The 12,765-nt window shown below is 40.9% G+C and overlaps 1 protein-coding gene across 1 annotated transcript; it reads left to right on the top strand.

Annotated features, from left to right (window-relative positions):
* Positions 1 to 9,494: 9,494 nt before the first annotated feature.
* Positions 9,495 to 12,511, top strand: LOC311505077 (uncharacterized protein; the record flags this gene model as incomplete). The annotated part of the gene is made up of 3 exons (XM_084568480.1): positions 9,495 to 9,642; positions 10,596 to 10,714; positions 11,551 to 12,511. 3 exons carry the CDS (start codon positions 9,495 to 9,497, stop codon positions 12,004 to 12,006), a joined length of 723 nt encoding a protein of 240 aa, XP_084424606.1. The 3' UTR covers positions 12,007 to 12,511.
* Positions 12,512 to 12,765: the final 254 nt, after the last annotated feature.

Here is a 12,765-nt window from a genome sequence, read left to right as displayed (position 1 = left end):
CGCTCCCTGTCCAGCAGGACCTTAAGGAAAGTTTCCTTTTTAGGCGGAGGAGGGGCTGTTTGTGTCTGCTTGTCCAGAATTCACCAGGACAAAGACAGAAAAGCAAGAAAAAAACACTATAAAGAAACACCTACCTTCTCTTTGTCTTGTGTTTTAAAGCGGAAGGGAGTTTGTTATTGACTTGCAGAGTGGAGGATCGTGGGTGACGTTTGCACAGCTCAAGGATTCAAGGCCTCTCCACCTCGTCGTCGCATCCATCCAAACCTGGAAGAGCGTCAAGCACCCGGCTGGCTGGTTTGAGTCAGCACCGAGAACGAACTCATCAACCCTCAGAGGCTGGCAGCAGAAGCTTCAAAGGAGAATAATGATTCAAGGCTACTCCACAAAAGACACTGAAATTGAATTCACTGGTGAGATTTCTGAAGTGGCACGGATGAAGATAAAACATTTCTGAACTTCACTTTGCCTCAGTAAAAAACAAAACAAAAGGAAGCTCTGTCAGCCTCGAGGATTCGCCGAGAGTTTGTTCTTCCTGCTGCACTTTGCCGTGTCGTGTCAGAAAGAACTCAGAGGTCGGAGGTGTGTGTGTTGTTTCTTTGACAAATCACTGAAGTAAGTGAGGTGGTTAACATTAGCGTCACGTCGTGTTAAAAACGCCCAAGGTTTGTCTCAGACTGAAGTCCACCGTCGGCTAACACTTAGCAACAAAAGGCACAATAACAAATAGAATATATATCAGACGTCTTTCCACAGTCGTTCATCACAGAGCACAAGAGCATCGATCTGCACAACCGCCTCCACCATTAAACCAGTTCGTTCCCAGAAGCTAAAGCAGCTCTGTCTGGTAAAAAGCTCACATTTGCATTTGTAGACACAGAAGAGCAGAAGGAGGCACATAAGTAGATCGTTGTTTGACTCCATCCCATGAGAGTCAAATCTAGAATAATAGAATTAATAAGAGATTAAAATGTCACCTGAGTCAAGATAGACAAACCTTTCTTTACCAACCACCACAGTTTCCTTCACAAACCATGTCCATAGATGCAACCTGCAATTTGGGCTTCAACTAACCAACCATCAACTTTTCTTTTTTTGTTATTTAGTTTGACAAAACCTGAACTGAAACTGCCAAAAACTGACTATTTTTGCGACAGCAGACATTTTCATGTTGGATCTTAAAGACCACTCTAAATTAGACAAGCTTCCCCTGCCCACAACTTGTTTGTGTCAGATAGTTGTTCTGGAGTCTCTCCGTTGGGAACTGATTCTGCTCCTGCAAAGATCAGCCGGGCCAATCAGATCGCTTGGGGGGGGGGGGGCTTTATGTGGTAATGGACAGTAGTCATACACGTCATCTGAGCTCCATGGAGGTTAATTTGTTTACAGCAAAATGGCCGAACGTTAGAGAGGCGAGCTTTTAAGAGTTCACGTCACGATATTGACACAATATCGATATCACGATAAGTGTATGTTTAGACCAAATGTTTAGACCAAATGTTTAGACCAAATACTTAGTTTTTTTGGTATTTTAAGTCAGAGTTACACTGTAAAACATCACGCAGGAATTTAGTGCAAACAGCTAATCTTTTTAGTTTAACTTAACGTGGCGATCTAGAATATTTTAATTGAGTAATTAAATTAATATCTCCTGCTAACTGTGGTAATATTGCATTGTTGTATTTGCAACGGGATGTCTGGGGAGACAATCCCACCAAAAACCATAACAAGTGATGGGATTCACGCCTGCAGTTACGACTTATTGCCACAGGCGTCGCCACAATCTCACTTTTTAAAAAAAACAAACATTCTTTACAAGTTAATTCTGCTTATTTCCCAAACTTATAAATATGAGTTGGCTGCTGATAGTTTGTTTACTTCATTAAATTATGTTTTTAAATATGATTTTTCTTGCGTCTAACCAACTAATGATGCATTTCTGTATGCTGTAGTTACACTGGACTCAAAAAAAGTGACTACAGCTAATTAACATGGTGGAAAAGATGGCAAGTTATTTGGATAATTGACCAAATGTTTGTTCCCCTATTTCCATACAAGCTTTAAGTTAAGTTAACACGTACTAGCTTGACATTCAAAGAAACTAGTTTACATGACAGTCTACCAAGCATTCCAGTAAATTTAAGGATCTAAGTCTGTTAAATCAAGGGAATAGTTAGTGGTATGAGTTTTATTTTACAGTGTGCCGTTAAAATGTAAAACGGAACAGAAGCACAGATCTTTCAAAGACGTTTCATTCACATTCAGCGCTCATTCATATTCCCCAAACACTCGTGCTACTACAGGCAGGAAGCCCAGCAGCTGGAGACTCTTAACCCCGTTGGGATGAGCCTCATCAACACTGAATGATGTTATTTGGCTTCGGCTCAGCCTCCTTCACGCGGCAAAGCTGATTTCAGCACCCGCTAATGCTGAGCTGAAAAGAGGCTTTAAATATCTCGCTGCAGCTGTTAATAACATGCACTGAAGAGCCCTGGAAGTGTTCCTCACCATCCAGCACTCTCTCTGCGGTAATTAGCTGTTACAGCTGTGGAATCGTATAGTGCGATGACGGTAATGCTGCCGCTGCTGGTGCTCATCTTCTTCCCGTCTGAGCATCATAGTCATAAGTCATAAGGCAGCGGTTCAGCCCGGAGGTGGGATTAGATGTGTTTGTGTCGACAGATACTGTTGCTGCAAAGCCCTCAGGGGTTCACACACTAACAGCAGAGGTCTGTTTACTTGAGCGTTTGTTGGAGGTATTTTTTTTGGAGGGGGGGCAGCTTTTCAAACTGTAACCAGAGGCAGTTACAAGACATTTAATAGCTAAGTAGAAGTCAGAGAGTAATTACTTTCGCGACGCCAAGCGTTACTAATTAAGGCTGATGCTCATATTCAGGAGTTAGTTCAGTGGAATTACAACAAATTATTATTTCACCACTGAACCCATAAAATCTTCAACACTTCTCATTTACCACGACCTTTTGTACAAGTGCTTGTCAAGAACACTTAAATGACTTCTGTTAATTATGTCGCATGGTAATCAGGGAAGCTTCCAGCAGCAGACAAAGGAGTTTTTTTTGTTTTTATTACAAAGATGAGTTGATGTGTTGAATAAAGTCGTTATGTATGTGTTGAATGCAGGAACCAAGCTGTAGGTTTAAACTGCAGATGTGTAATGACGACTATTCCAGGTATAAATGAAGCATGGATGAAGAATAGGAGTGCTGCAGCTAGCTTCCCAGGGCATTAACTTTATTTTATTTATTTTTTTTGTATTTGTTGTTATTATTATTTTATAAAAGAATGCTAAATACTAAAAGACCAAAATAGTTTTAAATAGTTAAAGTCTAAGACCACAACAAAGACCAAAGTCCCATTAGCTTCTGTTGCATTAGCTTCTATTCCATTAGCTTCTGTTGCATTAGCTTCTATTCCATTAGCTTCTGTTGCATTAGCTTCTGTTGCGTTAGCTTCTGTTGCGTTAGCTTGTGCAACAAAATGTGCAGGTTTTTTCTGTCCGTAAATGAAATTGATGGCATTCAGACAAAAACCAGATCATTTTCAACAAGCGGCTGTTACAATGAAAACAGATTATGATAGCTGTAGCATGCTAGCTAATTAATGTAACCCCTATGAGTGGGTTAAAAAACTCCAAATAGTGCCCAGAAAAATTTGAAACTGTCTAACGCTGTCTTCAAATGGAACTTGTGAGCTTGTAGTTATGAAATGGGAAGTTGTATTAAGAGTTAGCTTTTTTATACTAATGCTAACTGAAACTAGCCTAAACTCAAACGCTCCTAATCTCTGTATGTAAGCTAAATTCCTGTCATGGCTAACCAGTAACTCGCTATAGCTAACGCTAACCTTACTCAATATAGCCTAAACTTATCTGTTTCACAAGGTTACTAATCTAGGCATGCTAATGTTAGCATCTAATGGTGTAGCTGACAAATAACTACTGTTTAAAGATTAGGTATTTAAGGAAAGAGGTTTTAACAAACAGTTAATTCCCTCTTAGGGTTAGCGATAGCTTAGTTGGATCTCGCTTCCAGAAAACTGTTTCTTTGGCTTTAACTGTTAAAGGCAAAGTTTCCAAACTCCAAAGCAATTTTTCAGTGTTTGAACAGAAACATGGGGTTTTGGGCTGCTGTACAGTGTGATGGTCTGAACTATAAATAGGTTTTGTTTGGCGGATGAGTCATACCTGTCACCAGACTTGATATCAGCACTCCTATTCTACTGGCTTCATTCTGGTGGGTGTAGAGCAGTGACCTGAACTATATTTACTGCACAGATGGATATATTTGATGCATGTCGAACTGTTGTACAGAATCTCTCACATCTATTATATTTTTTAAGATAGTGTTTAATGTTCTTAAATATTGTTAAGAGATCGTGTTTACATATCTGCATGCTCAGTTTAAGATCCCCGAGGGTTGTATTACAGATGTGAGATAATCAGATTGTGCTGCAGATGTTTTACCGTTTCGATAATTCTGATGAAGTGCCTGTAACATTTGGACATGAAACATATCCGCCGTGACAAAGAGATGAAGCATGAAGCCTTTGTTGTTGTTCCTGTGAATGCTGCTGCTGTAAGACTGCATGCGTGGAAGGTTTACTCGTCAGGGCCTGGACCAGGGCGGAGGTTTTCAGACTCAGTCAGGAAGGAAGGAAGTCCAGACTCTGGAAAACCCGGACCAGAGATAAAAACTCTCACAAAGCAGGTCTTAAACTTTTTGAAAGTAACTTTTTTTTCACACATTAATCACTGATACGCTTTGAGTATAAAAAAGTGCAACGTGAAGGCATGATTTTTTCTTATATAGCTTTATATGGCTCAGTTACTTCATCTGTATAATTTAGTACAATCCATTTAATTAATTGTATTTCCCACTTTGGCCCTGCAAGAAACTCTTTCCAGACATTCAGTCTAAATGTGTATCATGTTTATGCATTAAGTATGGAGCTAGAGTCGAGGTGCAATTAGCTTAGCTTAGCATAACGACTGGACACACTTAGCCAGGTTCTGTTTAAACTTTAAAATTTCCTCTACTAGCATATTTGAAGGCTCCAAAGGGTACAAGCTACAGTTTGGCGTTCATCTATTTCTTAGCAAACAACAATCAAACCATTAGCAACTTTGCGCCACGTTCTGGAAGGTTTAAACGTGGTGCAGTTGTTTAAAATCGTTTTAAACTCTAAACAAAGCCAGGTTAGCTGTTTACCTCTGCTGCTGCCTATGGTTTTGCAAAGCTAGGCTAATCAGCCCCTACTTCCAGTTTTAGCTTTTCGCACAACGATCAACAAAAGAATAAATGTGTTGAAATGCCCAGCTTGTGTATCTAAAGTTACAAGCCTTCTTTCTGTTAGATTTTATTCTTTAACATAAGTTTAAAACAATATTCCGACGTCTTTTGGAGAAAATGAGCAGAAGCGTAATGACAGTTTACTTCTGCTACTGTTGTTTATGCTAAGCTAGGCTAATTGCTTCCTGGCTCTAGCCTCACACCTATTGCCTGCTAACTATTGTAGCTATAGCTCCTTGAAACAAGAGAGAAAAACCATCCACAGGAACTTTAGACACGAGTTGTTTGTTAACAGTTAATCATAATCACCAAGGTGAGACTTTGGTGAGAGTTTGAACGCCCACAATCCACCCCAACCACCTCCTGCTGACAATGATGCAGTTCACATCTTCAGCCAGGACATATGTTGCACTAAAGACAGTTGAGATTAAACGAACCAAACAGCACAGATGAGTCTGATCCTGATTCTGTTCAGACTGTGGTCCCGTAGCCCTGGTCTGGGCCGTGCATGCTGAGCACCCAGGAAGCACCTTTTTTGTACCAAGTTGTGTCGTTGCCAATAAAACCCAGAAGATCCTTGCTGTGGTAACGTCTGGCTGCCATCTGTTTTCTTGGGGCTTCCTCTTCTTCCTGAGCTCTGTTTAGGTGTAAAAAAACAAAACAACATAGTGATCGTCGGTGGAGATTTCCAATTTTAAACCGTTGTCAGAGGAAATCTCCGGATTAGAGATTAGGGAACGTATCTTGTGTTTTTTTTTTTTTGTTTTTTTTTGGGAGAATCTCTCCTAATCTTTGGTAGCAGATGTCTTCGATTTAACCTACAAACTCAGATTTGCTGCTTGTTCATTAGCTGTTCAGTGTCAAGTCCATGATCTGGGAGCCTTTAGTCTTTGTTTACTTTGGATACACAGCTTTGGAAATGAGTTTTGGCGACGTACAGCCACAACTACAGCTGGTGTTTATTTTGAAAATGGGCTAGGTAAGATAATTCTATCTTATTATGAATAAAATATTTACAAATTGTTCATGTATGTTGGCATGTTGAAAAGAATTGACTCCCTTAATTGTTTTAAGTAACCTGCCTGACTTTTAAGGATTTAGCTAAATAATAAATGCTGGACACAAATTCTTATTATTCCCTAATTTATCAAGATATTTTGATTTGTTTCAACAGCTTATGAAACGACCACAAATGTATGAAAAATGTCTGCAAATGGCCACAAAGACATAAACAACTGAAAACAAAGCCGGGCCTGGCTAGCCATTTACCGCTACTGCTAATGTTTATGCTAAGCTAAGCTAATTATACCCTGGTTCCAGTTTCACCTGACAGTTTTTGTCAGGATTAAATGATTGTGAAGAGCTTTAAAAGAGCTGTTAAGTTCTTTTTTTGTTTTGTTTTTTAACTTTGAACAAACCCAGGCTAGATATTTGCCACTAATGTTTATGCTAAGCTACTTGCCTCCTGATAGGAGTAGTATTCTTGCCTAAATTTCAGCAAAACAGTCTCAACAGAGCTTAGCTTAGCATAAAGACTGAAAACAAGAGCCAGGCTAGTCGTTTACTTCTAATACTAATGTTTATGCTAAGCTAGGCTAATAGCTTCATGCCTAATCTCCTGCCTTTGTTCAATCTGGAAAAATTATTCTAGCGACATCTGGAATCTACATGTTTGTAAAGATCCTTTAGACGAGTTGTTAGGTTTGTTTTTTGGACAAATCCATGCTAGATATTTGGTACTAATGTTTATGCTAAGCTAGGTTAAAAACACCTCCCAGTTGCTGCTTCATGTCTTGTGCAAGAACATGCGAGTAGTATCTATCTTTCTGCATAACTCTCAGCAAAACATATTTGTTCATAATGGAGCTTAGCTTAGCACAAAGACTAATAAACAACGCTAAGACATGCTAGACGTTTACCTCTACTATCAATGTTCATGCTAAGCTAAGCTAGTTGTTTCCTGGTTCCAGCTTTACACCTAATAACCTGGTTTTACTCAAGATTTAAAAATGAATCTTGAATCCCCGTTTTGTGGTGATTAAATGATTCTGTGGAGCTTCTGAGGAGTTTTAAGGTCTATTTTATTTATTTATTTTTTTGGACGAAGTCAGAGTCGGGTCCTTGAATTATAAAAGTTTGGTGAAGATCAAATCTCAAACAGGAAAAAGCAAAGATGAGTCTGAGGAGAAGTTGTGGTAAAAGCAGCAGAGACCGAGCTGCGCTGGTTGGATGCGGGGAGACGAGAGCTGATGCTCCCGCAGTCTCCTAGCAACACGAAACATCTGCCTCCGAGAGGACCAATCAGCGTCGTCTCCTGTTGCTGTGAACGGAGATATTTTAGGAGTCTGGAGAGCGGCAGCGCGTCTCACCCCTCGACTAGGAGCTGGAGCTCTGCACCTCCGCCTCCACCCTCCGTCCCTCCGCCCGCAGGAACCGACACGGACTCAGACTTCAGGCCGAGCTGGAGCGACGATAGGTCGGCGTGAGGACGCTGGATGTTCCGCGGAGAGAGAGAGAGAGAGAAAGACTCTTTAACCGGGATTTACTGCTGCAGGACACGGTTACATTCAAAGGTAAGAATCTTTAATTAAGATTTAATGATGGAAGTTCAGCCTCTGAAAGTGGCTTTTAGTTAAGATGCACGTATTAAAGAAATGAAAATGGTTTTTAAATTTACTTAAACATGTATGTTATGTTTAGAAAAACAAGAAATGTGTTGAGAATCTCTCAAATTAGCAATGAGGAAAGAATAGTTTTATTTGTGTGTGTCAGCTGCAACTAAAAGGTAAAAAGAAAAACACATCACACACTGCTCATTTTTTCACAATAAGAAAGTAATTCATGCATCACATGTTGGCTATTATTTTAACTGATGAACAAAATGACACAAGCACAGATTCATCCTACGATTTAAAATAAAGAAAACTGATTTTAAATATTAATAAATAATAAAATAAAATAAAATGTTCCATAACAAACTAAGCTGGTGACAGATTCTGCTAATTCCTAAAGGAAGATTGAAACTGATAACATGTCATTTATTTAAAAATGAAGCTTTTGTGACTCTTCATATAAACATATATAAGCTGCAGATAAAAGCTGCTTTTATTGCTTTTATCTGTGGTTTCTGCAGAGTAAAGTCTGCAGCAGCTCCTTTAATTCCTCATTTCATGTGTGCTGCTGCAAATGATTGACTTGTTGTTACAAGGTTCTAGTCAGACCTTGGGTTTATGATGCAAACTATAAAAATAATCAGATTAATCTGTTTATTAATCCGTGCACATTTAATCTTGGCAAAGTTCACCCTAAGACACCGACCTCCTGTTCCAACTTATTTCTGCTGCTGCAAAAAAACAAACAAATAAACACACACATGAAACACGGCGTGCGACGCACAGACACACACTCGTCCCACGCAGCCTCCATCACATGCAGCAGTTGGACGGTAGAAAGTGTGTGAGTCACCGCGGCAGCTTCAGGGGAGCCGGCGTGGACGTTTCGCAACCGCCGAGCTTCCCACTCTGTTTCTGATTGTTTTTCAATAACAGCCCCCTCATGCAGCATCTTATCTCTCCTCCTCCTCATCCTCCTCCTCCTCATCCTCTTCTTCTCTCTCACACATTCAAATGAGCAGATTTTCAGTAACACACATCTCTAAATGCATTTCAACAAAACATCAACACGCAACAAAATGAATGGACCCAGTCAGATGATTTTTTTTTATTTGTTTTTTTTTTCCCTCATATTTTTCTTCTCAAATATTTTATTGTTTCACCTGTTTAATTTTTTATATATTTTTTTTATTTATATATTTTTTATTTTTTTCTCATCTTTTATTTTATTTTTTTAATTCCCTGTTTTAATCATTTTTATTTATTTTCATTTTTTTATGTAATTATTTTTAATTTTTCTCATCTTTCATTTTAATTTTTTAGTTTATATTTTTAATCATTTATTTATATATTTTTAATATATTTTTCCCTTCCTCCTCCTTCCTGTTTTGTTCCTCCTGCTCCAGGTCCATAATAATCAGACGGTGCTTCTTGTTCTGTTGCTCATATCAGCTCAGATTAAAGCTTTCTGTTCTGCTCGCGCGGCTTTTAGCTGTAACCCAAGATTACAGAAGACGTTCTGGTGTTGTGGAAGCTCTAAAATACCATCGGCTCCTTTTGCATCCAGAAATTCAAGATGAAGAAGTTTCTGTGTTTGTGTTCTGGTGTCTTTGACCCACTTCCTCACTCCTCCTCCTCTCTCTGCTCGTCTTCTCTGCAGGAGTCTGAGGGCGATGTGGAGGCTCAGATCAGCTCTGGTTTAAACTCCAGTCAGAGATCTGAGAGTCTGTCTGAGGAGCATCAGCGGCAGGTAACCTCCTCCTGCAGTTTAACGTCTCTCTGTCTAACATTCTTCTTTAATGCTCTTCATCCTTTTAAATGTTAAATCCTGTGTTTGAAGTGTCTCCTGGAGAAGTGGCCTCTTGTTTATGTTGACTTGGTCGACCTCTAGTGGCCAAGAGAACAACAACACCTGACACAGATTAGTTGGATAGGTTTCAGTCTTTATTCAAATAAACAAATAAATAAATAATCAACTATTCACACACATTTTTTCTTTTCTGTCCCAAATTCACAAGAATAAAAATAAACCATCAACAAAGTAATAAATCCTTAGTGTAGTGTTATAAAATGTAGGTGGGTCATAACTGATGTACATAAATAAACTAATACAGAGATGATAGAATGTAACATGCAAAAATAAAAAAGTGTAAAATAAGAGATGCAAGAGACACAAAAACAAAATGAACACAAAAAAACACAATAAAAAGACACAGATCCTTTAAAAATGACCCCAAACAGACACAGAGAGACGCTCTGTCTGTAAGACCTTGTCCTCTGGAGGGTCGTGGGGGGGCTGGGCGTGAGGTGGGGTAGACCTCGGCCAATTTAGAATCACCAATTAACCTAACCAGCATGTCTTTGGACGGTGGACTGGATTAGAACCCAGAACCTTATGGCTGTGAGGCGTCAGTGCTAACCGATGCTCCAGATTGTCAAGAAAGAGAAGTCTAAACTATGATGGAAAGAGATTAGCTCCCTCCTGACCTCCTGGTTGTTGTCTCACATCAATCTGACGTCAGCCGTCACCTTTAAATGATTCTCAGTTAGACTGAAGGTCCTGTGATGAGTCACGGTTTGATTCAGCAGCTTTTCATTCAAACACAAACCAAAGCAGCGTTTTGTTCTGATCGTTCTGGTCTCTGTTCTTCTTCTTCTTCTTCTTCTTCTCCTGCAGCGGCCCCTTCCCCCAGAGAGAGACCAAACCATTCAACAACGTCGAAAGTTGCTTACTTCAAGAGGAAGTATGCGGAGGAGGAGGATCTACACGGAGGCCTACATGGATATTTACAAAAAGTACAAGTCCTTCTGTTCTACCGTCCCTCCATTACTTTCACTCTTCGTCCTTCCTCGTGTCCTTCAGCTTCATTCAGAGGTCGTGTAGAGTCTAATAATCCTCCTCTGCCTCTGAATGAAACCTTTAACACAAAGAACTAATGCTGCTCTGCAGAAAGACTCAACTCCTGTCTGTCAAATATCCGCCGGACCAATCACATCATTTTGGGGCGGGGCTTAATGTGGTGATGGACAGAAGAGTGACAGAATTAGTTTACATGTCTCTGATTGGTTGGAGGACTATCCAGATGATGAAGAGGTATTCAGCTGGAACACATCCCATCATAAAATCCAGACCAGACCAGAGCAGACCAGACAGAGACCAGATTAAACAAGACCAGACCAGATTAAACAAGACCAGACCAGGCAGAGACAAGACCAGAGGAGACCAGACCAGACCAGACCAGACCAGACCATACAGAGACAAGACAAGACAAGACAAGACAAGACAAGACCAGACCAGGCCAGGCAGGGACAAGACCAGAACAGACCAGACCAGACAAGACAAGACAAGACAAGACAAGACAAGACAGAGAACAGACCAGACCAGACCAGACCAGACCAGATAAGACAGAGACCAGACCAGACCAGACCAGACAGAGACAAGACAAGACAAGACCAGATCAGACAGCTCTGTTAGCTCTGTTTTTGGTCTCCACCACATTAAATTAAATTCAGTGTTAAAGGATCACACTTCTCTGTTGTATTTCAATCTTTTTCTGTATTTATTTTTCTAATCTGTTGAGGTAACGTTAGACCAAACTCTGATCTCCTTCCTTTTCTGTTTCCACTCGCAGCACTTGATCCTGCAGGAAGACCGGAGCTGCATCCTGAAGCTGTCCCTGGAGAAGCTGAGGTTCCTGGAGGACCCTGAGGCCTACCTGCGACGCTCCGTCCTCATCAACAACCTGCTGAGGAAGATCCACCATGAGGAGGAGGAGCCGGAGGCCGAGGAGGAGGAGGAAGAGGAGGAAGAGGAAGGAGATGATGATGAAGTAGAGGAAGAAGAAGAGGAGGAGGAGCAGGGGGTTATCGGGGGGAGGGGGCAGCGGAGGCTTATGTACCCGGACAGGAAGAGGGTGAAGGTGCTGGTGACAGACTGCTGCTCTCAGCCGTTCGACCTGGAGGAGCTGCAGCGTTACCGCCTGGTGCCCTGTTACCCGTCGGCTGGCTGCCTGTACAGCCTGGGCTCCTGCACGGGACTCGTCCCAAACCACCAGGTCCTCCTGTACAACCTGGACGACAACGGCTGAGCGTCCTCTCCTCAATGACATGCTGAAAACTGGAAGAATCAGGCAGGAGGGAAGTTGTTCCCCATATGTTTACGACTAAAACCCTCCGAGGGACTCGTGTCTCCAGCTCTGAGACTTCTTCTTCTTCTTCTTCTGCCTCAGGATCAACAGAGTCTCTGGTGGTGATGCTGCAGTCACTGCTATTTACTCTTTGTGCAGACGTGCCAGAGCTGAAACCGGCAGCTTGCTGTTGTGTCGCTGATTTATTATTTTTTATTGTCACTGCTGCTCATGTGAAGCGTGAGCAGATTCAGGGATCTATGCGGACCATACGCAGGCTACTTCTGATGCAGAACCTCCGCCGGTGTGCTTGTCTTTTTATGCTCCTGTGTGAATTATGAAATATTCTGCGTAACATTCCCTGGACGGTGTGAAGTCTCCTCGTCTGACTGCTCCTCTCTGCACTCCATGATCACGATTAGACGTCGTCAGCGCTCTGCTGTCCTCTGCTGGAGGAACACTTCATCAGTGGATCCTGTTTAAACCTGGACTCCAAAATTAACAAACACAAGGGCTTAGTAATGAAGTTACACATCCTGCTCTAGTATACATGTAAAAAACAACAACAACACTGTTTTAATCATAGAATTGATGCCAAATACTGCACATTAAAAACGTGTCACACATATTAAAGTTTATATTCAATGTGCTTAAAATGTTCAAATGTGGCAGCAGTCATTTTACTTTGTTTAACCTTTTTATTTTTAAAAAAAGAACAAA

Source organism: Chelon labrosus, assembly GCF_963514085.1.
Source record: "Chelon labrosus genome assembly, chromosome: 20".
Classification (NCBI taxonomy): Eukaryota; Metazoa; Chordata; class Actinopteri; order Mugiliformes; family Mugilidae; genus Chelon; species Chelon labrosus.
Note: the sequence above shows the minus strand (reverse complement) of the source record. Positions and strands in the feature narration are given on the sequence as shown.